Source organism: Aethalodelphis obliquidens, unplaced genomic scaffold (genome assembly GCF_003676395.1).
Source record: "Aethalodelphis obliquidens isolate GAN/ISIS:26980383/991018 unplaced genomic scaffold, ASM367639v1 scaffold12, whole genome shotgun sequence".
NCBI lineage: Eukaryota > Metazoa > Chordata > Mammalia > Artiodactyla > Delphinidae > Aethalodelphis > Aethalodelphis obliquidens.
Window position 1 is genome coordinate 6188214 of NW_020837956.1, and position 20824 is coordinate 6209037.

General features: G+C 51.9%; 1 protein-coding gene across 1 annotated transcript in view; it reads right to left on the reverse strand.

Annotated features, from left to right (window-relative positions):
* PRKCE (protein kinase C epsilon) overlaps positions 1–20824 on the reverse strand; it is a 510344-nt gene that overhangs the window by 5893 nt on the left and 483627 nt on the right. Inside the window, exon 15 of the mRNA XM_027113214.1 lies at positions 20270–20416. Coding sequence (XP_026969015.1) covers positions 20270–20416 — 147 coding nt within the window. The remainder of the gene's footprint in view (positions 1–20269; positions 20417–20824) is intronic.

The window sequence follows — 20824 nt, forward strand, 5'->3', positions numbered from 1 at the left end:
TCTCCTAATATCTAAATGCCCGACTCTCGGCCCCCACCGCACAGCCTGAGAGGTGACACTGGGACAGTGGAACAGCCTTCTAACTCTTCGCACCTCGTCTCCTCCATTAAGTCCTTCCCACATCCTCTGACCCACACGGAAGGAAGGCTGAATGCAGGAGAAAGAGCACTGGCTGACCTCCCATCCTGGTTAGATGACACTGTGAAGGTCACCTCTTTGAGCCTTGGTCTTTTCATCTGTAACATGGGGGTGGTCACAGGTGCCCTACAGATTGCCTTGAGGACTAAATGAGATGCCAGATGTGAGGTGCCTCCGTGCGGACCCCAACACACAATGGGCACCCAATAAATGTGGGATCCTACCCTGCCTCCGAGTCTTAGCACCGTGTGCCGTGGCCATGGCTGTGTTCCCCAGCACAGCCCATGTGATCTGCCCACGGGTGCCGTGAGCTTCGTGAGGGCAGGGCCTGAGCCCACAGTTCTCTGGATGCTTTCAAATCCTGAACTAGTGCTGAGCCAGGGCCTGCCTGAACATCCCGTGCTTCCTCCAGCCACTGAGATTCTTCCAACGGTGGCTTACTGCTCTCGGAAAAAGCCCCAGTTTCTTACTCACTTCTAAGGCCCTCTGGGATCTCGTGCCTGTCCACTTGCCCAGCTTCATCTCCCGGGCCCGGGGGAACCACGAAGTCCTCTGGACTCATTGGCTTTGCTCCTGCAACCGAGTCTTTTTTCAGCTAGTCCTCGGCCCGGGGCACCCTCTCCCCTCCTTGCCTCCTGCCCCGTCTTCATCACCGAGCTGACTTCTGCTCACCTTCCCATCTTGGCTCAGATGCCCTGCTTTCAGGAAGCCTTCTCTGTCCCTCCAGGCCCCTTAGGGGGGTTCTATCACCTCTCCTAACTCTCATCACGGCACTTACCACCCTGGGTGTCCGCCTCCTTTTGCAACTAATCTGTGCGCTCCTGGGGGCAGGGACTGGGTTGAACCCGCCATTCCATCCCCGGGATGGCGTACTGCCTGGCACGTAGAAAGCGCTCAAGAAATATCAGAGGAAAAAAATAATCGAATGCACGTCTCTTGCTGCTGCTTTATGTAGAGCCACTGAAGTGATCTGGGTTCAGAACCTGTGGCACTCTTGTGCCAGAGGGTGTTTTTGTTTGGAGAAGGTTGAGGTCTGTCTCACGAAGAGCCTGGAGCAGGGCACCCCAGCCCATGGCTGCCCCACAGCGCCCTGAGAGACAGGCAGGCTTAGGGCTGGTTAATGGGGTTTCCTCTCCCTGCAGTGGTCAGCCTGGGCCACTAGGGTTCCTTGACTGCTGGTCTGAGAAAGAAAGAGGATGAACCAGGGTTTGGGCAAATTCTACCAAGACAGATGGGCTAAGAGAAGTTTACGGACTTGGTGGGTATTTGCAGTTGGTGTCAGGGGAGAACAACATTCCTCTTCCCTTTGGCTTCACTGAGAAGTGAGGTCTTGGATTTGAGGTCTGGGGCCGACCCTGGGGGGAGGGCACACTTCTGGCATCTGCAGCAGGGGAGTGAGGTAGAACTATGGAAACAGAGTTACAGGTCACTCCAGATGCCTCTGAGAAACTGCATTTGAGAGGCAAAGGTAGGGGACCTGCCTTTTAAGTCGCCCTGAGGCCACTGAGGGCCGGAGGCTCAGCCGACTGTGGCAGTGTCTGGACCCCAGTGCGGACACGGGCAGGCTGCCTGTATGCTCGCTTCCTGTCTGGCTGGCGCAATTCTTTCATAGCCCTCACTGAACTGAAGTCATAAATACAAGCGTTCAGAGGAGCCAGCGATTTCTGCTTCTGTCTTTATCTGATTACGAGATCAACAGATGACTTTGTTCTAAAGCACTGAGGGCCGGGGCACGGGCCTGTAGTCACCGTGCTGGTCCCACACCGCCTCTTCATCTGTGCTTGGCGTGACAGCAAGGGCATAGGCAGTAGACTGACCACAAGCCAGGGTCCCCGGACCCATGTGTGTGACCGTAACTTTCTGGGGAGACATGCTGTCTCCACGTGGTCTCCAAAAATCCAGCTTTCAGGTTCCACCTCCCTCTTGAGTCTCCGACTCCAGCCTCCCTCCTGCAGTCCCCCACGGCAGTCCCTGGAACATGCATTTGCTCCCTCCTTGTCATGTTTTTATGTGTGTCACATTTTCCTCTCGTATCCCTCGAGGTACCTACTGCAAAGCAGGGCACACAGCAATCCCTTAATATTCATTTGCTCAAAATCCTGTTATTCGCGCAACAGTCAAACTCAAGATTCCTCTTAGCTCTGAAATGTCAATATTCTTATCTAAGCTCTTTCTTCTTTTAAATATCTTCAAAGAAAAAGGGAGAATTTAAATAATGAGAATGCTTGCTTAACATCAGTTAACTGGGTCTTTACATATACACATATATTCATTATACCCACATATTGACAAAGTACACGTGCATATGCTTATACACACACGCTCACCCATGACGTTAAATGAAATGAGAAACGTATAACTGCATAGCTGTTTTGCCTGACAAAAACGAGGGTTGGAACAGAAATTCAAGTCAACTATCATTTGCCTAGAAATTTCTCTCAACATATTCTTCTATCCCTTTCCCCCCCTTTTAATTTTGTTAACCAAGAATTGATCATACTTTTGGATTTTCCCTATATAGAAAACAGAGCGAGACACATTGAGGGTTTGTCTAGGCTGCCAGTGGAAGCTTTCACAGCAACTCTCTTGCCATGGTGGTGCCCTACCATGTTTTAATCCATTTCCTTCTTAGAATGTGGTGGCCAGAACTGATGGCTCGATCCCTGACTCCGTGGTCTGAGCAATGCCAGGGGAAGTGGCATGACCCTCTACCCGGTGGAAACTCTCAAATTAAATCAATGTCTAAGACGGTGTCACTGTTCTATCATTTCTGAGGTAACTGTGATAAAACAGTGACACTCTTACAGTTTTATCAACCCAATTTAACCTTGTTATGTATTGAACTGTGTCTCCCCCAAAAGCTATGTTGAAATCCTAACCACCAGCACTTCAGCCTTATTTGGAAATAAGGTCTTTGCAGATGTAAAGTGGGGCCTATCCAGTATGACTGGTGACCTTATAAGAAGGGGAAATTTGGACACAGAGGCAGACGCACACAGCGGGAGGACCAGATGAAGAGACACAGGGAGAACCCACACGAAGAGCAGAGTGATGCTACCACAAGCCAAGGAACATCTGGTGCCACCAGAAGCTGAAAGAGGCAAGGAAGGATTCCTCCCCTCCAGGTTTCAGGGGGAGCGCGGCTCTGCAGGTGCCCTGATCAAAGACTTTCGCATCCAGAACCGTGAGACAATACATCTCTGTTGTCGTAGGCCACCCGCCGTGTGGAACTTTATGGTAGTCCTAGGAAACTAATACAAACCCCCAACTTCTGAAGTGGATTTTTTGCATCCAGATGTAACCTCTGACACTTAAACTTGATTTCTTCTTATGGTGGTACTTATTTCTAGGTTGTTAAGATTACCGTAAATAATAATTCTGTAATTTACCTCTCTGAATCTCAGTTTATTTACCAAGAAAGTGGGGAGAATAAATCTACCTAGCGTGCTGAGGATTGCACGAGAGCATATAAGTAAACCTCATGTAAGCTCTAAAGTCCTACATGAATGCCATTTTACTTCTGTCATCCATCTTTTCTGCCATACCCTTCAGATTTCTGTCATCCTAAAATGTGATTGGCATGCCTCCCATCTCTTTCACAAGATGCATATAAAAATACTACATAAGGGAAGTTCAGGCTCAGAGCCGTCTGACCTGCCCTCTGCAAAGAGCTCTCTCACAAAGCTGACCTACCCCGTCGCACCAGCACACTTTGTGGGTACGGGTGTTAAATCCACTGTGAACCAACCAGCCACGGTCACTTTTTCCATCTTGTTCAGGAGGATGCTATCCAAGACTTTCAATTGTTTTGCTGGAATAAAGATACACAATGCCTGCAGCATTTCTCTCATCTATTGGTCTAGAGGTGAAGTTAATTGGCTCCAAGCAATTACCATTTTCCCCTAAGTGTCCACAAACGATCTTCTCATAAAACCTTCTAGAAACTTGCTTTAATCACGTCCATCTCAGAGCATCCCAAACCTCATTTTCCCTCTTTCTGAATACTGGGAGACTGTTTGCCCATGTCCCACCATTTGGTACCACTGCTCTATTCCATCAAATCCAAATAACCAAATAGTGGGCACGGCTGATTCTTCACTAACCTGAGAGATGACTCACCTGGGCCTGGCACAGTGGCTTTCAAACTCGGCCGTACAACAGAACCACCATGGAACTTTAAATGAGAGTGACGCTACACCCACCCCAGAGACTCAGTGTAACTGCTCCAGGATCTGGCCTGGGTGAGTTATAGCTCCCAGGTGACTTCATTAGATATAATTCATTAGTTCACGTCTCTTGGGTTTCAGTTCACCCAAGAGTGGTTTTTGCCCTAATCCTTGAACTTTGAAGATATTTCTCTTTGGGGAAAAGTTAGAGGCAAAATAACAGCCTTGCTATTTGTCATTGTTTTCAGTCAGTGGTTCTCTATCCTGCCTGTGCATCAGAAACAAACATGCATCTATATGGACACCTGGGCCTCAACACACACCTCGTGAACTGGAATGTCCAGGGGGTGGGGCCCAGACCTCTGTAATTTTTTTTTTTTTTTGCGGTACACGGGCCTCTCACTGTTGTGGCCTCTCCCGTTGCGGAGCACAGGCTCCGGACGCGCAGCCTCAGTGGCCATGGTTCACGGGCCCAGCCGCTCTGCGGCATGTGGGATCCTCCCGGACCGGGGCACGAACCCACGTCCCCTGCATCGGCAGGCGGACTCCCAACCACTGCGCCACCAGGGAAGCCCTGCATTTTTTTTTTATAGCTCCGTGAGTGATTCTGATGTGCAGCCTTGCTGAGTCCCTCTGTGTAAAGGAGCAGTGGATCTCTTTTTTCCTTCTTTTTCTTAGCAGTTTCAAAGGGACTTTTTGTAGTCTGAAAGCCTGTTTGTTCTGGATTCAGCTTCCCCTCAGGGTCACACAATATACTGGTATTCCTTCTGAATTTCATGCCATTCCTTAGTTATTTTATATCGGTCTTCATAAAATCAGGATACCCAAGAGCTCACTGGCAAACCACAGTGGTTTCTTTAGATGTCGCCCTCTGAGAGGCAGCGTAGCCTAGTGGTTTAGCATGCACGCTAAACTTTGTGGCCTTGGGCAAATCAGGAATTCTCTCTTGTGCCTCAGTTTCCTCATCTGTAAAATGGGGATATTAGTAGTCCTCCCCATATACTTGTTATAAGGATTCAGTGAAATAATACATTTAAGTGATGAGAACATTACACAGCAGAGAGTAAATGTAAATTATTAGTATTGCTTCTTTGTCAATATTGATCACAACAGTATGGTTGGAACAAAGAGCGTTGTCTTTGGGATGATCCCTGATCTCAGTTCACAGAATAATCACTGTATCACCGGGGTGACCTGTGTGCTTTCATCTCCTGTGTACTCCAAATACTAGGACTAACCAGTCTTCTCTCAAAAGCTAAGAGCCAGAATTGTGACCCACCCAAAAGGACGTTCCTGATCCTTTTATTGCCTTCCTAACCTTGTTTGTCTTTCCTCATTTTCACTGCCATTACATTTACAGTATGTTCTTTGTATATCCTAGTGGGCTGTCTTTAAACTTTCTGGCATAAAGCAAGATAAGAAAAACAAAAAGGAAGAAAGAAGATGAATTTTACTTTTAGCAGTGCTGGCTATGACATCATTTCTTCTTTTCTCTGTAATGAGCCAGAGGGTGTGTGTGTGTCCACAAGGAGCTGTAGAGCTGGTGGCAAAGTGGGCAGCACATGCCTCAGCAGCTGGTGTGTTCCTTCAGGGACACAGACCCAGGGTTCCTAGGTCTCCTGAATTCCCAACAAATACCCCAGACATATTTTCATGTTAGATCTCCTAATTTTTGCCAACTAATTCAATTAAAAATAGAGCAGCCTGGTTGAATGGGTTGCACGGCCCTCCAGCTTGTGGCCTCTATTTAGTAAAGTTGTTTCCACCTTTCAGGGAAAAAGAAAATCAAGACCCATTTGCTTTTTAGGCACAAATGATTAGCTTCATGACATGTAAAAATGGGAAGCCACTTGGTTCCTGGCCATTCCCTGGTCCACAGGAGAGAATCATGGCAGCAGGCTGGCCTCTGCTACTAGCATACAGAGATGGGGAGCCACCCAAGCCTCAGGTCGAATGCCCCCTCCCCCATAATCTGGTCCACCACCTCATCTAAACCATGTGTGAGGGAAAGCCGCTTCACTCCGGAGGCAGTCTGCATATGTAAACGTATTATTATTATTTTTTTTTTGCGGTACGCAGGCCTCTCACTGCTGTGGCCTCTCCCGTTGCAGAGCACAGGCTCTGGACACGCAGGCTCAGCGGCCATGGCTCACGGGCCCAGCCGCTCCGCGGAATGTGGGATCTTCCCGGACCGGGGCACGAACCCGTGTCCCCTGCATCGGCAGGCGGACTCCCAACCACTGCGCCACCAGGGAAGCCCGTAAATGTATTTTTTAAATGGACTAAGTCCCTCAGACCAAGAGGCATTCTGAACTATCAACTACAGCTGAATTCTGTCAAATCCACTGCTTGATGGAATTCAACTATTCCCCGTCTCTCCTTTTCCCTCGTAACTGTTTCCCAGATTATTAAAAAATCCACAGTTTTACAAATTCCGTTTGAAGAGTTGCTTTGGAAACTCCTATTAGCTACCACTAACCTCCTCCCTCACACCTAGAAATACTTCAGGGGTCAAAGGAGTTCAGCCAACTACAATTTGTCTGTACATCAGTGGTTTAGAGGAGTCTGCAGACTCGGCCCTCTGGGATCTCCTTTACAGGGGAGGGCAGGTATCCCTGTTCTAAAGAAGCTGTTACCACACTTGGAACATCTGTTATGGTGCTTTTTAAACAAAATTTTGGGGCTTCTACCTGAAGGTTCGTTTGGAAGGCAGGGCCAGCTTAGAAACCTACAGAAGCTTGAAAGGGGAACCCAAGATACAACTCCCTGTATCCCCTGCTCCCACAGAAGCAGGGAATGTGGTCCCTGATAAAATGGGGAGCTTGTTGAGGTGATTTTCAAAGCTGCTTCTACCTGTGTATTCCATGGCTCAATCATTTGAAGTAAAACTAAAATATTTCAAACAAGACTTCCTGACCTGGGTTCCCACTCTTAGAGCATGGATGGCACGTTGTCTGTGAAAGGCCAGCTAGTAAATATCTTAGGCTTGGTGGGCCATGGGGTCTCTGTCACAACCACTCCCCTCTGCCGTGTGGCATGAAGCAGCCCTAGACGAAGTGTCAGTGACTGCGAGTGGCTGCGTCCCAGTCGCACTTTATTTATCGACGCAGATATTCGAACTTCTTATCATGGTCAAGTGTCACCATTCTTCCTCAACCACTGAAGAAAAAAGTACAACCCATTCTTAGCCTGAGGGCTGCACGAAAAGAGGCAGTAGGTTGGACTTGGCCGGTGGGTCAGAGTTTGCCAACCCCTGTACTAGACGAGGGACTTCAGGGCTTCCGGGAACCTCGTGAAATACAATCCAGTGTGTTGTATGTATGGGCACTTTTGGGTTTTCCTGGAGAGAGTTCACTGCAGCAGATTCTGGAAGGGGTGGCAACTTCCCTGCTAAGTTAGGAATCACAGATTTCAAAGTTTCCCCTCAAACAAGGCCTGAAATTCTCTGTGGAACAATAACTCTGAGGAATCCACAGAGAGCAGAAAGCCCCGAGAAGCAGTCTCAGGACCGTAAATGTCTCCTTTCGCTCAAGTCCCTCGTACCATGGAGGCCCCCCACATGGGGCGTTGCCTTGGGCCTGTGTGGTGCTCCATGGGAAGGCTGAAGGGTCCCTATGAAAATGGTTGGGAAAAGTCCCCTGGACGCAGGCTCTCTGTCTAAGGCTATTTCAAGATCAGGGGGAACCATTTGTCTCGTAGGCTTTGGCCTCACAGACACAGCATTTCTTCATCCCTTTTAGGGAAGGAGACATTTCTGGGCAGTTCTGAAGGGCGGTGCTGACACCTGCCTCCTGAAACCCTCCCAGGCCTGCCCAGGTCCACACGTGGACACACCTTTGGCTGTGACTATCTGCTGTTAAAACGTGGTAAAAAAGTATAAAGCATACATTTCAGTCAAGATTCATTTTGGGCCGTGTGGTCAAGGACGCACCCTCATAGGCTGTACAGCACTCACTGGCCCTTGACGACGTTCAGTTTGGAGTTTTAAATGGCCTAGAGGTGTCTCCAAGTGCCCCAAGAATATTGGCTCCCTGGCAAGGCAAGTAGCATCTCGGGGCCACCTGCATCTTCTGTCGCTCGCAGTACCCAGCTCACAGCCGGGCCTTAACTAAGTAGACCCTGCTGAGTCCCCAGGTGACAGCCCAGAGCAAGAGCTCTTCTCACACAGGGGAGCCCGCCCCCTCCAAGACAAGACGTGAGAAGAAAGGAATGCCCGTTTCCCTCTCAAATGCTGCAAAGGAGCTCGGAAACCATCCCTGAGGCCACAAGGCCTCCATCCTGCTGCTAATAAGAAGGGTCTGGAACTGCTATGTGGGAAAGAAATGCCCCTTCCTAGAGAACTAGCCCCAACCCAGGCTGGTCCCCCTCACATACCTTGATCGCCCTGTGCCTCTCTTTCCTTGCCCTCCCTGTAACTGCGGCTAAAAAGTGACTTACTCAGTAACTGTCTCCCGCACAGGCTAGAGGCCCTGCTCGGGGGCCTGCTGTGTACTTCCAGCAGCGGCGCGGCTCAGTCCCTCCGTGTGGACAACATAATAAAGCTCAGGGATGGAGACCTGCCAGATGCATTTAACCTCACAGCTACCCCAACTCCCACTGCAAAGACTAGCAAGCGGCTGGCCCAAGGTGGGGCCGCCCGGGGTGGAGCCAGGGTTGGATTCAGCCTGTTCTGACCCCGGGCCGGGTCCCTGGTGTGTGCCGCCCTGCTTCCCGCTGAGAGGCGTCAAGGCGGTCACCTGTGCAAAAGGGCTGAAGCGCCGAGCCCAGCCCGGGCAGCCAGCCACCGGCTTCCACCAATAAACCAACCAACCGACCAACCAATCAGCCAACAAGCAAACAACTGCCCTCCGCCCTGCATCCCTCAAAACGCACGAGGCTGCCATCCCCACTAGGCCCTCGGGGGTCATTTCTTAGGGGTGAAGGGGAATACAGCCCTTCGAAATTCTTCGCTATGACCAAGAGTAAGAAATACATGTTATATATGACCTAGTGGCCATCACCTCATTCCACCGTCCCCAAGAAGAGATGCAGCTGCTACACTTTACCCTCACCGTATGTGATGCAGTCTGTGTTCTAGCCTCTCTACTTTGTTCTTTTCTTTCCTTTTCTCTTCTTCTCTACTCTACCCAATTCTACCCTATCCTAGTCTTCATGAAAAATGTTTTCTGCACCTGACCCACTAAATTGATTTTACAACCCACTGATGGGTAGACCTGGAAGGAGGGTAAAGGGGCACTGAGCAGGGATGTCTGGAGCTGACAATGTGTAGAAAATACAATGTCGCTCTGCAGGAATAAAAAGCCTTAGGAGGAGACAGCACCCTGCCTGCTGTGGCCTGCCCAAGGCCTGAGCCCCTGTGCCAGGCTCTGCAGCGAGCTGGCCCCATGCAGTGGGACGTGCAGCAGCAGGCCCCATGGCTGCTCCTGCTGCAAGTGGGCAGACGCACAGCGGCAAAGCCAGCCCCGCTCTGCCTCTAACCGGGGCCCTTTTTCATTTATCATGGACTTTTCAAATCAGTGTCATTGTTGACAGCTGTTGAGTTTAGCCACTCTAGGGATGCTTTTGGGTACTCAGAGAAGAAACTTTCCAATCAGTCCTGGCGAAAGCCCTGATCCTGCACTCGACAATCCCCCACTCCAATCCCCCGCCCCGTATTTATGAACATGTCCTGGGTGGAGATCAAGCTCTCTTGGCCTGGGACATATGGTTGCTCTGCCTACTGGCTTTGAAACGGGAACTGTAAACACGCTAATAGAGGCCTCTCAAATCACGATGAGGTCACCCACCTTCTCTTACCATTCAACAATTTCAGGTTTCCTAATGCAGGATCTTATCACCCCAAATTCCCAGGCACATACTGGCATAGCTCTTGGGCCATAAAAGGTGAGAAGAGAATTTTGAGATGGAACTAAGAGAGAAACATTCTCTGGAAAAACACTGTAGATCTATAGAATTCATTCATTCATTCCACACAGATATATGAATTACTACTATGTGCCAGGAGTTTTTGCTGAGGACGCAGCTGTGAACGAAACAGAAACACATCCCTCCCCTAACACATTAAGCAGAGCCTGCTAGTAGTCTTTGCAGTTGGGTGATGGGCACATGGGGATTCCACTTGTCTCGCTACTTTTGTACATGCTTGAAATTTTCCATAATAAAAAGGTAAAAATATAAGTCTCAAACACATGATGCTGAGTGAAAGAAGCCAGACACAAAAGAGTGCATACAACATGACTCCATATACGTGAAACTCTAGGAAACAGAAATCTCCTTTCCAGGGACAGAAAGCAGATCAGGGGCTGCCGGGGGCAGAGGCACCTGGGAACTGCTTGGCTATAGAGATGTTCTTTTTTTTTTTAAGAAGATGTTGGGGGTAGGAGTTTATTAATTAATTAATTTATTTTTGCTGTGCTGGGTCTTCGTTTCTGTGCGAGGGCTTTCTCTAGTTGTGGCAAGTGGGGGCCACTCTTCATCGCGGTGCGCGGGCCTCTCACTATGGCGGTCTCTCTTGGTGCGGAGCACAGGCTCCAGACGCGCAGGCTCAGTAGTTGTGGCTCACGGGCCTAGTTGCTCCGTGGCATGTGGGATCCTCCCGGACCAGGGCTCGAACCCGTGTCCCCTGCATTAGCAGGCAGATTCTCAACCACTGCGCCACCAGGGAAGCCCTAGAGATGTTCTTTACATTCATGAGCCGGTGGTTACATAGGTTTGTTAAAATGCATCAAAATGGACACCTTAGGGCTTCCCTGGTGGCGCGGTGGTTGAGAGTCCGCCTGCCGATGCAGGGGACACGGGTTCGTGCCCCGGTCCGGGAAGATCCCACATGCCGCGGAGCGGCTGGGCCCGTGAGCCATGGCCGCTGAGCCTGCGCGTCCAGAGCCTGTGCTCCGCAATGTGAGAGGCCACAACAGTGAGAGGCCCGCGTACCCCAAAATAAATTTAAAAAAATGGACACTTTAAACAGGTAACTTTTCAGCTCTGTAAATGTTATTATAATAAAGTTGATTCAAAACCTGCAAACATCCCTGCCCTCATGGAGCACGTTTACACAGAGTGCCTGGGGCTGGGAGAAACCTTAGGGACCATGCAAGTCCCTCACTTTACAGGAAAGGAGCAGAGAGATTCAGCGCCTTGTTCAGGGTTTCACAGGCTCTCACAGCAGGGACCTGGACCCAGCCCCGTCCAGTGTTTTCCTCTTAGCTCACTGCCTGTGATACAGAGTCGGGGCTAAGTTCTGAAAGCTCCTGTTTTGGGGTGAAGTATTCTGGATCATTCAGTGGAACACCCACATCCTAGGTACCTGGGTACCTGTAGCCTGAATCTGCCACACCTCCCCAGGAGGACCATCAATCCTGTCGTTTCCAACACTAGGGGAGGCGCCAGTTGCTTGTGGGGAGAAGGAAGGAGCGGCTGAAGCTCCCAGTCAAGGTCTGGTTTATTTTCTAAGTCATCTCAGCTGACAATCCCCACTCCGGTCTTATCTGCCCATCTCCCTACTTCAGGCAATGATCTTATTTCACTGTCCCCATCATTCTGGACCCTCCTCCACACCTAGCTGGGCTCACACACCTGAAATACTCCACTGACATCCAAGCTCTGTGCTCAAGAAAACCCCTTTGGGGGTGGAGTAGGTCTCAGAAAGGAGGGACCCGAATAACATGCAGGCTCAAAAAGATGCAGGCCTGTGAGCCAGGTCTTCTCTCTTTGAAGAGCTGAGGTTGATGAACAACCTTAACGAAGCTTCACTAACCCAGTGTGTGTTTGCTAGACCCTGGAACTCTAGAATAACGTCTGAGCGTCAAGCTGAGGCCAAGTCCAATTCTGTTATCACCCCTTATCCCAGCACCAACAATGGGGAGTAAACAGCGCACTGATCCCCCGAGATGCAAAACTGGGTTTCCAAGAGCTTCCCTCCGCTATGACAGATGCAGCCCTGGAGTTTCAAGGTCCTGGACTTGTAGGCTGGTGTGGACGGGGGAACCCTGTCAGGTGGCAAAATGTCCCTTGGTGCCTACACCCCTTCAAAGAGCAAATGCTGGCTTGAGGGCTGGAGGACGCAGCCCCTCCGTGGGAAAAGCTTGAGATTCTATCTGCTTTTACTTTGACTCACATTATCCAGCCTCTGACCGCTATGCCCCCCCACCCGCCGGCTGCAGGACCACCCTGTAGCCTTCTCTGCAGAGGCAGGCAGGAGGGCACTGCTCAGCCAGCTACGTGGCCCTTCTGGACAAGATCTTCTATGAGACCTCGGGTGGGAAGTGGGTCCTGTGACCCACAGAGGCCTGACTGGGGAGGCCATCTTCTTCGTGCCATCTCTCCCGTTCCGTCCTCTAACCTCGACAGGCAAGCCTCAAGACTCCCCACCCAAAGTCAAATCCTGAATTTCATCCCATTGCCTGGTATTCTTCAAGTACTTCCTGTTCAGTATCTCCTCCTGCCATCTAAGCTCCTCACGTCACGCGGTGACTTGAACGTGTTTGTGTTCGTAGGGGATTCTTTTCTTCCATGTTTACCTCCCCCTCCAGGCCTTCCCAGAAGGCACAGAGCACATGCTCACTAAATACCCATTAAGAAGAGCTGATCTGAATCCTGCCTTTCTCTTTTCCCTTTCATGCCTTGTCCCGTGTAGTTCTCTCTTCCTAACCCTTCCTGGCTTTCTCTGCCAAGATCCAGCCACTCTCGAGAACCTTCTCCGATGGCCCCTGCTCTCCCCACTTTCCATCAGGCACAGCCTAGTGGGTCCCATGCTCCCAGGTAGGATGTGTGTGTTACCTTAAGTGTTCATGGGGCAGGGAGGAGATTAAATTCCATATACACTAGTTTGGTGAATCCATGAAGGCGAATCCCAACCTCACAGCTATTAAGTCATAAATAAAAACTTTGGAGCTTATGGAAATGCCCAGCCTAGGGCTCAGATCCCTCCCCTGGGGTGGGTGCTGGGAGGACCAAAGCAAAGCACAGGTGGGCCCTCCAGCCCTTGGCCACAGAGACGCTCCTGCAGTCAGAATTCCCCGATGGAGTAATCTCTTGTGTAGAGTCAAGGACGCCCCACTGAGGCTGCTTAGCTTAGAAATACCTGGGAAGCTGTGACTGCTACCATTTCAGGGCTGGGGCACTGAGAGCCACACAGCCCTGCTCAGCAAAAACACTGCCGAGACCAAAGGCAAGGAGAGTAAAGCTGGCGAGCAAGTTCACAGAATAGAAGTTGGGGAACCTTGGGGGTCTTCCAAGGGGCAAAGGACTGGGAATATTGGCATCTGGGGTGAGTACCTGTCCTGCAGCGCCTCCTTTCTAGTACCCTCCCAGCTCAGACCAGCGGCTGTGCCACAATTAAGCCCAGGAGGCTCTCGGGCAGCGTCTGAACTGTGTTCTCTGCCCGTCTCTGCCTTTCTGCCCTGTATGGATGGCTGTTGCCCTGAGCACAGGGTGTCATCCCTCATCCTGGCCCCTCCACCCCTTTGGGACAGAAATATTGTCCAGACCGGCCTCCCTCAGCTTAGACCCCCACTGTCTCCGTCACTGACAGCATCAGCGCCATCCCCAGCACTCACTGTGTATGAAGGGCTCCCCTCATCATCTCACATCGTTAGCTTTTCCTCTCCTCACAGCAATCCAGTGTGGTAGATTTTATCATCCCCATTCTATGGATCAGCAGACTGAGGCTCAGAGAGATGAGGTGACTTTCCCAAGATCCTACAGCCACAGTCAGAACCTGGCTGCATCTGATGCCACACCCCAGCCTCCAAATACCACACCACCTCCTGCAATCCTTAACTCTTGATTCTTGGAGTCTTGGGATAAGAGGGAGAGGGGCTTTAACAGGCTGGGTTGGGGGTGATGAATGGAGAGACAGGAACTAAAATTTATTGAGAATCTGTAGTATGCAGAACATCTGAGGTTTGTAAACTAACCCTGGAGTAATTCTGTGAGCGGGTGTCCTCAACCCCATTTCACACATAAGGAGGTCGCGGCTCTAGGAGGCTGGAAGTGAATTCCCAGGTTCACACGACTATCCTGGGACAGCAATTTTATTCCTACCCAGGCCTCTCTGGGGTGAAAGCGAGTGCCCTGTCCACTTTTCCATGCCATCACCTGGGCCAACTACTAAAAACAGGTTCCTGGACTTCTCCCATGCCCTCCAGCCCCGGGCCAGCATCCTGGCTCTCGGCGGGACCCTGCAGCCTCTCGGAGGCTAAGGGCTCTCACTCTGGCACGGACACAGGCCAGCGGGATGTCCTTACATGTCTGCAGGGACCGACTGGGCCCCATTCCTGCTCTGCCAGGTGGAAGATGAGGACAGTCTCTCATGGTCCCCAGGGCTCTGTCTTCATGGTTCACGCTTTCAGGAGGTCCCTTGGCCAGTGGGCTGGCTTTAGGGGAAGGGGCTGCCTGTTCAGCAGGGCTCCTCCTCCGGCCGCTGAGTTGGTGAGGGTGTGAGGGTCTCAGGCCCACTTCCCAGTTTTCTCTCAGCACAGCCCAGTCATGCAGGAGCATGCAGGAAAGGCCTCCCTTGGGGGTCCCGCCATGCAGTGTGGATGGCTGGATGGAACAGATCATGAGGTTGAAAGGGGCCTCCGTGTCACCCGGCCTGAGGGCTCACCTACCTGGAAAGACTCCCCACTCTGGAGGCCTTACCTTAAAGAGGGACTTTCACACTGAAGCAAACTTGAAAAGAGAGAACACGTACACAAAGAGAAGTTTACTTGGCTGGCATTTCCCTCATTGGCTTTGGCTTTCACTGAGGACAGCTAGGCTGCTGGGGAGGCAGACCTCTCCCTCCTCTGCCGGCTTCCCCCCCATTCCAGCGCCGAAGCCCCAGGAGCCATAATCTCAGAGCCTAATGCGTTTGGGGCGGGGGAGGTGTGTGCAGGAGAGAAGCCAGGAGGGAGCAAAATACCTCCAAGATCTACAAGGTTGGATGATGCCCTTCAACCACACCAAACACATCACTTCTCTCCCCTACAGGCCCCAAGGAAGGCAAGCCCCATGGCAACACGAAAGCTAAGTGGGCTCCTTTTAATGGCAGCAAATGGTGCCGCCATTTTGGAAGCAAATCCCCAGTGGGATGGACCAGTGAATTCTACGCCTGGCGACTTTTTCCAGCATCAAAGGCCGTGGAGCCAGCCTTGCTGGCTTTTCTATTCCCCCACCTGTCTACTGCTGTATGCCCTGCTCTGAAGCCAGCCACCCCCAGAAAACGGATTTGAGCGCATGACGGCACCAGGTCTCTGGTTTGGTGTTGAGAGCACACTGCTTGTGCAACGTCAGTCGAGCATGTGGGTGGATCAAGGGTGGACGGGAGGAGCATAAAAAGGGAAGTGGAGGAGGGAGAACACACAGGATAAGACGGCTGGGAGGAAAGATGAGAAGGAAATCTCCACGCAGAAGCAAAAGCCACTGAAAAATATCCTGGGGTGGGGTTAGTGCAAAGGGATGAAAAGCTGTAGGCAGGAAACCCAGTGGAATACTGACAGCTGGCGAGTCAGCGCAGTGGTTAGATACGGAGGCTCAGGCGCCAGGGAGCAGAAGTCTCAGCTCAGCAAACATCTCAAGAAGGCAAAGGCCTGGAGGGGACAGCAGCCAACTGAAGTACGGGATGGAACCTGCCCAGAGGCCAAATTCCAGCTACGGATCTGGACAGTGTCCTGGGTGATATCTTCAGAGGGGCGAGGCTGCCTGCAGAGGGGATGGAAACCAGGCCTGGGAGCTGTTCTCCCGCCATAACCTTAGCCCCTGTGGGGGTGATCCAGGGACCCCCACCTCCAGCTGAGCCAACCTGGGCAGAGTGCAGGCCTGCTGTGCCCACCAGCTGTGGAGGGGCTCCGTCTGTGCAGGGGAGTGGGGACGGTCAGGAGCTGTGGAAAATAGGCCACTGCGTCTCATCTCTTCGTAACTCCTAGACTGGATGACATGACCTCACCCAGTCTCCCCCCAGCCAGACAAAACCAACTCCTTCCTGAATCAGACAGGCAGGATGCCCCCCAGGGTGCCCAGATTCAGTAGGGCCAGCTGAGGAGTGGAGAGCAGCTGCTCAGAAGGAGCCTGGGCACTAGTGGTATCCTGGTGTGACGTCAGTGGGGCATGGGTAGGAAGCAAGACAAGCCCTGGAGTTCCCTCACGAGCCCCAGGACCTCGACCGAGCGCCCTGGGGCTCTTCAGCCCCATGAGATAGGGGAGTCTGTGCATCACTTTCCTTGCTGCCAAAACTCATGCCCAGTGTCTTCTCCAGGCCACCACCAAGGTGCATGGCTGGAGATGCCTGCTCATAGACTTGTCCCCTTCCTTCTCACAGTGGCTTTCCTTTAACTCGGAGTCTGTCCCTAAGATCTAAGAAACTCACACCATCCCTGGCTGCTTGTGACCCACCATCTTGGCCACTTGTTCCCAATGTCAGGCTCCAGACCAGCTTTCTTTCCTCCCTCCGACAAAACCTTTCTTCTGCTGCTCTCCTCGGAAGGCATCTGATGTGTCCTCAAGTTATGTGATACCTGAAGCCCACGGGAAGCCTGTCCTGTGTTGGAACTCCCTGCCCCGTGAACAGAAGATGACTTCTGTGGAGACATGCCTCAGCTTCCCAGTGTCTCTCCAATGACCTCTTGTGTGTGGCCATCTATTCTGTCTGGGGGTGAGGCTGACCCTGCTTTTGGAGCACGGAGCCATGCTCACCCTTGGCATCTGAGCCAGGCAGTCCCACACCCCCGTGGTGAGTCCTGAGATGGTTAGAGGGGGTGATGGCTTATAAACACCTGTGTGAGTTTTCACATGGGCCTTACGGCGCTTTTAGAGATGAGAAACACAGTATGTCCGCCACTGCAGTGGGCTTTAATTCAACTTAAAATCTGTTTCTGTGGTACACAAGCCCACAGATGGCTCAGGGTGGTGTCACGAACATGTTTCAGAAACGCGTTTCCATTTAAGGGTCAGATTTGGGACACCTTTCCAACCTGCTGACTAGATGAAGACTGTTCTTTTCTTTTCCGATTTTAGTATTTCTCTGGAGAGAAATCTCTAGTCCCAAGGATATAGCTGTGATCAGAGATCTAAATAACCTGAATACTTCTTGAATGACCTACAGCCGAGAACTCAGTATGGATCAACATTACTCAGCTCCAAATGCGACCAGAAACACCTCTTGTACACACACGTAACACAAAGTTTCCCTTCTTACCCTTCCTTTGGATGTTCTAATTCTCTCCTCCAAACTGAATTCACACCAACCAAATAAACGCCCTGACCCCCAGCAGTGCTGAGGATGACTCTGGAGGTCGGTGGGGGGCGAGGAGGAACACGCACAGAGGATGACTTCCAAGGCAATGATGAACTCAGTCTTTAGGAACGCTAAGACAGCTCTGAACTCGGTGGGAGCTCCTGGACGGCCCCTGGAAGCCTGCTTGAGCCCCTCAGCGAAGGAAGCCAGCAGAGTCCTGCCCTCTGGCCCCAGGCTGGGGACCCGGTGGGAGGCCCTGGGAAGGGAAGCGCAGGGCCCTTGTGCTCTAGGTAGAGAGGTAGTCCCACCTGACCCACAGGATGGGCTTCTACTGCTGGTTCCTGGGGGGCCGTCACCCCCTGACTGCAGGAGCACCTGCACCCCTGGCCAGGGGCAGCTCTAGGAGTGGACTGGGTCACCTGCTCGGCCTCCTGGTTCACGCTTCATTCCTCCCCCTTCCTCTGTCTGGTTCCTTGCCCATCCTGCAGGTCCACAGACATCTCACACTTGTCCTTCCTGCCCTCCCCGTACTCCAGGGAAGCCAGGGACTGCTCAAAGTGTCGCTCCGCTCAGGTCTGCATTTTCACTGGGCTCAGAGTTCAGACTGGAGGCTGGAAGCCCCACTGAGGAGCCCCTGGCATTGCTACGGCTTTGGGAAGAGCTCCTGGAGACCAGAGCCACTCGGGTCTTTGGCCATCTCAGAGGAATCACCTGCACTGGATCTGAGTGATGATCTGCCACTCTTCTACCCCAGTGAGAGACCCTCCTCTGCGAATCCATCCTTTAGAGCTTCCTTGCGCCTTTTATCACAAAGAGCTTCCCGAATTCCTTGCTTCCCTGTGGCCTCTCGGCAAAGTCTGCCTCTGCCCCACCCAGGGCCCCTCTTCCCTTCACACGCTTTGCTGATGGTCCCCTGGCGCTTGTCCCCTCCAGGCTGCATCCCTGGGAGAAAGCTGCTCCTCAAGTCCCCCCCCTTCCCCCCCACAAGGCTAGTGTCCAGTCCTTTTGTTGAGCTGGTGTCTAGACTGGAGTCCAGGTCATCTTGCAGACCTGCACTGGCCGATTGGTCCCTGCTCTCGTCCCAGGTTCCTGCTTGTTGGGCCTGGATTCCTTACTCAGTTCTACGTCTCAATTTTCTTTGGGTTGATTAAGTTAGATTGAACCTAAACTAACATCTCACCCTCAGATCTGAGTCTTTGGTTTCTCCTCCTCTGCCTGGCCTCTGGTCTCCTGCTTCCCCTCACTTTGTCTGGGGAACCTTGTCAGCTCATCTTGTCCTTAAAGGCCACCTTCAGAGACCCTCGGGATGGGGTGGGGCGGCCTTCAGGCAGGCTGGTACACGCGGTGAGCCCTGTCCTGAGCCCACAGCATGGGCTTTTGGCGTGACAGGCCCCAGAACTGTGGATGATGCTAGCAAAGAAAGAAGGTAAAGCTGAACTTAGCCTGCTCCAGGCTGTGTGCCAGCCAGCGAGGATCACGAGCACCCAGGAAGGAAGCCGACGAGGAATGGAGACAGGACTGAGTGTCCAGGGCCCGTTCACCTGCCATGCTCGCATCTGGCTGAGGCCTGGACCACACCCTTCAGCTGCGAGCTACCCCCGACATGAAACATTTCTGAGAAGCACCGCACTCTCAACCACTGCCCCCCAGAAAATGTCTTGGAATACAGTAGATTTCCTCTCTGATGATTCCCTAAGCACAGGAGGGTCTTTTCTGTACTTGGAAGTGAGGAGGAAGGGGTCCTCTGACAGAATGTGGGGTGACTGAGGGCCGAATGGATAATCTCAGGTCTTCCCTGCCCGAGACCCCAGCCCCACGACTCTGGGGCTCTGCCCTATAACTTCCTATGTTACACACCCTCCCTTGCCCCCAGGACGCTACCCAGCTGGCTACCCAAAGTTTCAGTCTAAGTGACTGCCTCCTTGGGCTAGGATCCAACAGAGATAAGAATTCCCCCCCCCCCCCACACACAAACACACACATGCACACGCATGCACACCCACACCCACACTCTCTCTCTAAGTTTAAGGAGAGCACCGCCGGCCCTCTCCCCTTCCAGCAGAAGGTCACTGCCACAACACCGTCTCTGAGTTAAGCCCGGAATCGACAGGCCTATTCCTTTTTCCAACCTCTGAGCTTCAAACACCTTTTATTGCACCCTCCTCCGACTGGCATGAGCACAACAGGCCCAAGAACCTGGAAGGAGTGTGTGCTGAGGCTGGAGTGAAGGCAGAAGGGAGAGTGGATCAGAGAGGGCAGAGATGTGGCCTAAAGAAACAGCGTCTTATAGAGCCAGCACCCATGGGCAGCCCGGGGGACAGTCTTCTGCAAACGGCCATCTCTGAGCCTCAGCTTCACGCTCTGTGCTCGCTCCACAGAATGACTGCAACCATTAGTTACTTAACATTTTTCTTTAAATTGACTCATTTAAAAAAAACCTTATCTATAAGGAAACCTTATATTGCTACCACACATGGAAAACCAGTATCATCTATAATTTTTGATCAAGATAGATAAAATTTGATTAAGCTACAAAAGGTTCTTCTGTGTCCCATATAAATCATCACCTTGGTTACCGCTACCGGTTATGTGTTTTCGACAGTAAACTCCCAGGCCCGAGGAGACTCTCTTTTAGGGGGCCTCTTGGCGACCTCCCGCCCTTGTCATCTTGGCTGTAAAATGTGCCCAGACCCCCGCCTCTGCGCGTGGGAACCAGGCCCGCCCGCGCCGCGGAACGAGCTCACGGCCTACTTACAATTCGAGGTTTGAAGGGCGGCTTGATCTTCTTCTGCTCCAGGAGCAGCCAGTCGATCTCCTTGAAGAACGGGTGCTGCTTGATGGCATCCTCGCCGTTCTGTGCCGCCACACAGCCCAGGCGCTTGTGAGGGTTCTTGGTCATGAACTGCGGGCATGAGGAGAGAGATGGAATCAGTGACAAAGGCCCGGCAGGCACAGGCTGTGAGGGGAAGACGGAACTCAGCCAAGGCAGCATCTTTAGTGTCACCTCCCAAGCCCACTTTCTACATTTTCGGGGGCTCTGCCCCTCAGGGTGCTCTTTCATTCTTACACAGAACTTACTGTGCGCCAGCCACCGTTCTACACGTAGTATTACATATACACGCATTGATTCATTTCATCCAGCGTGACCCTCTGAGGTACTATCATGATCCCAACTTTATAAGTGAGGTAGTTGGGGCACAGAGAAGTTAATTAACTTGGCCAAGGTCAAACAGCCAGCAAGGTATCAAGTCAGGATTAGGAGTTCAGACTCTCTGACCTTCTGAGTCCCCCTCAGATTCTCAAGTCTTCT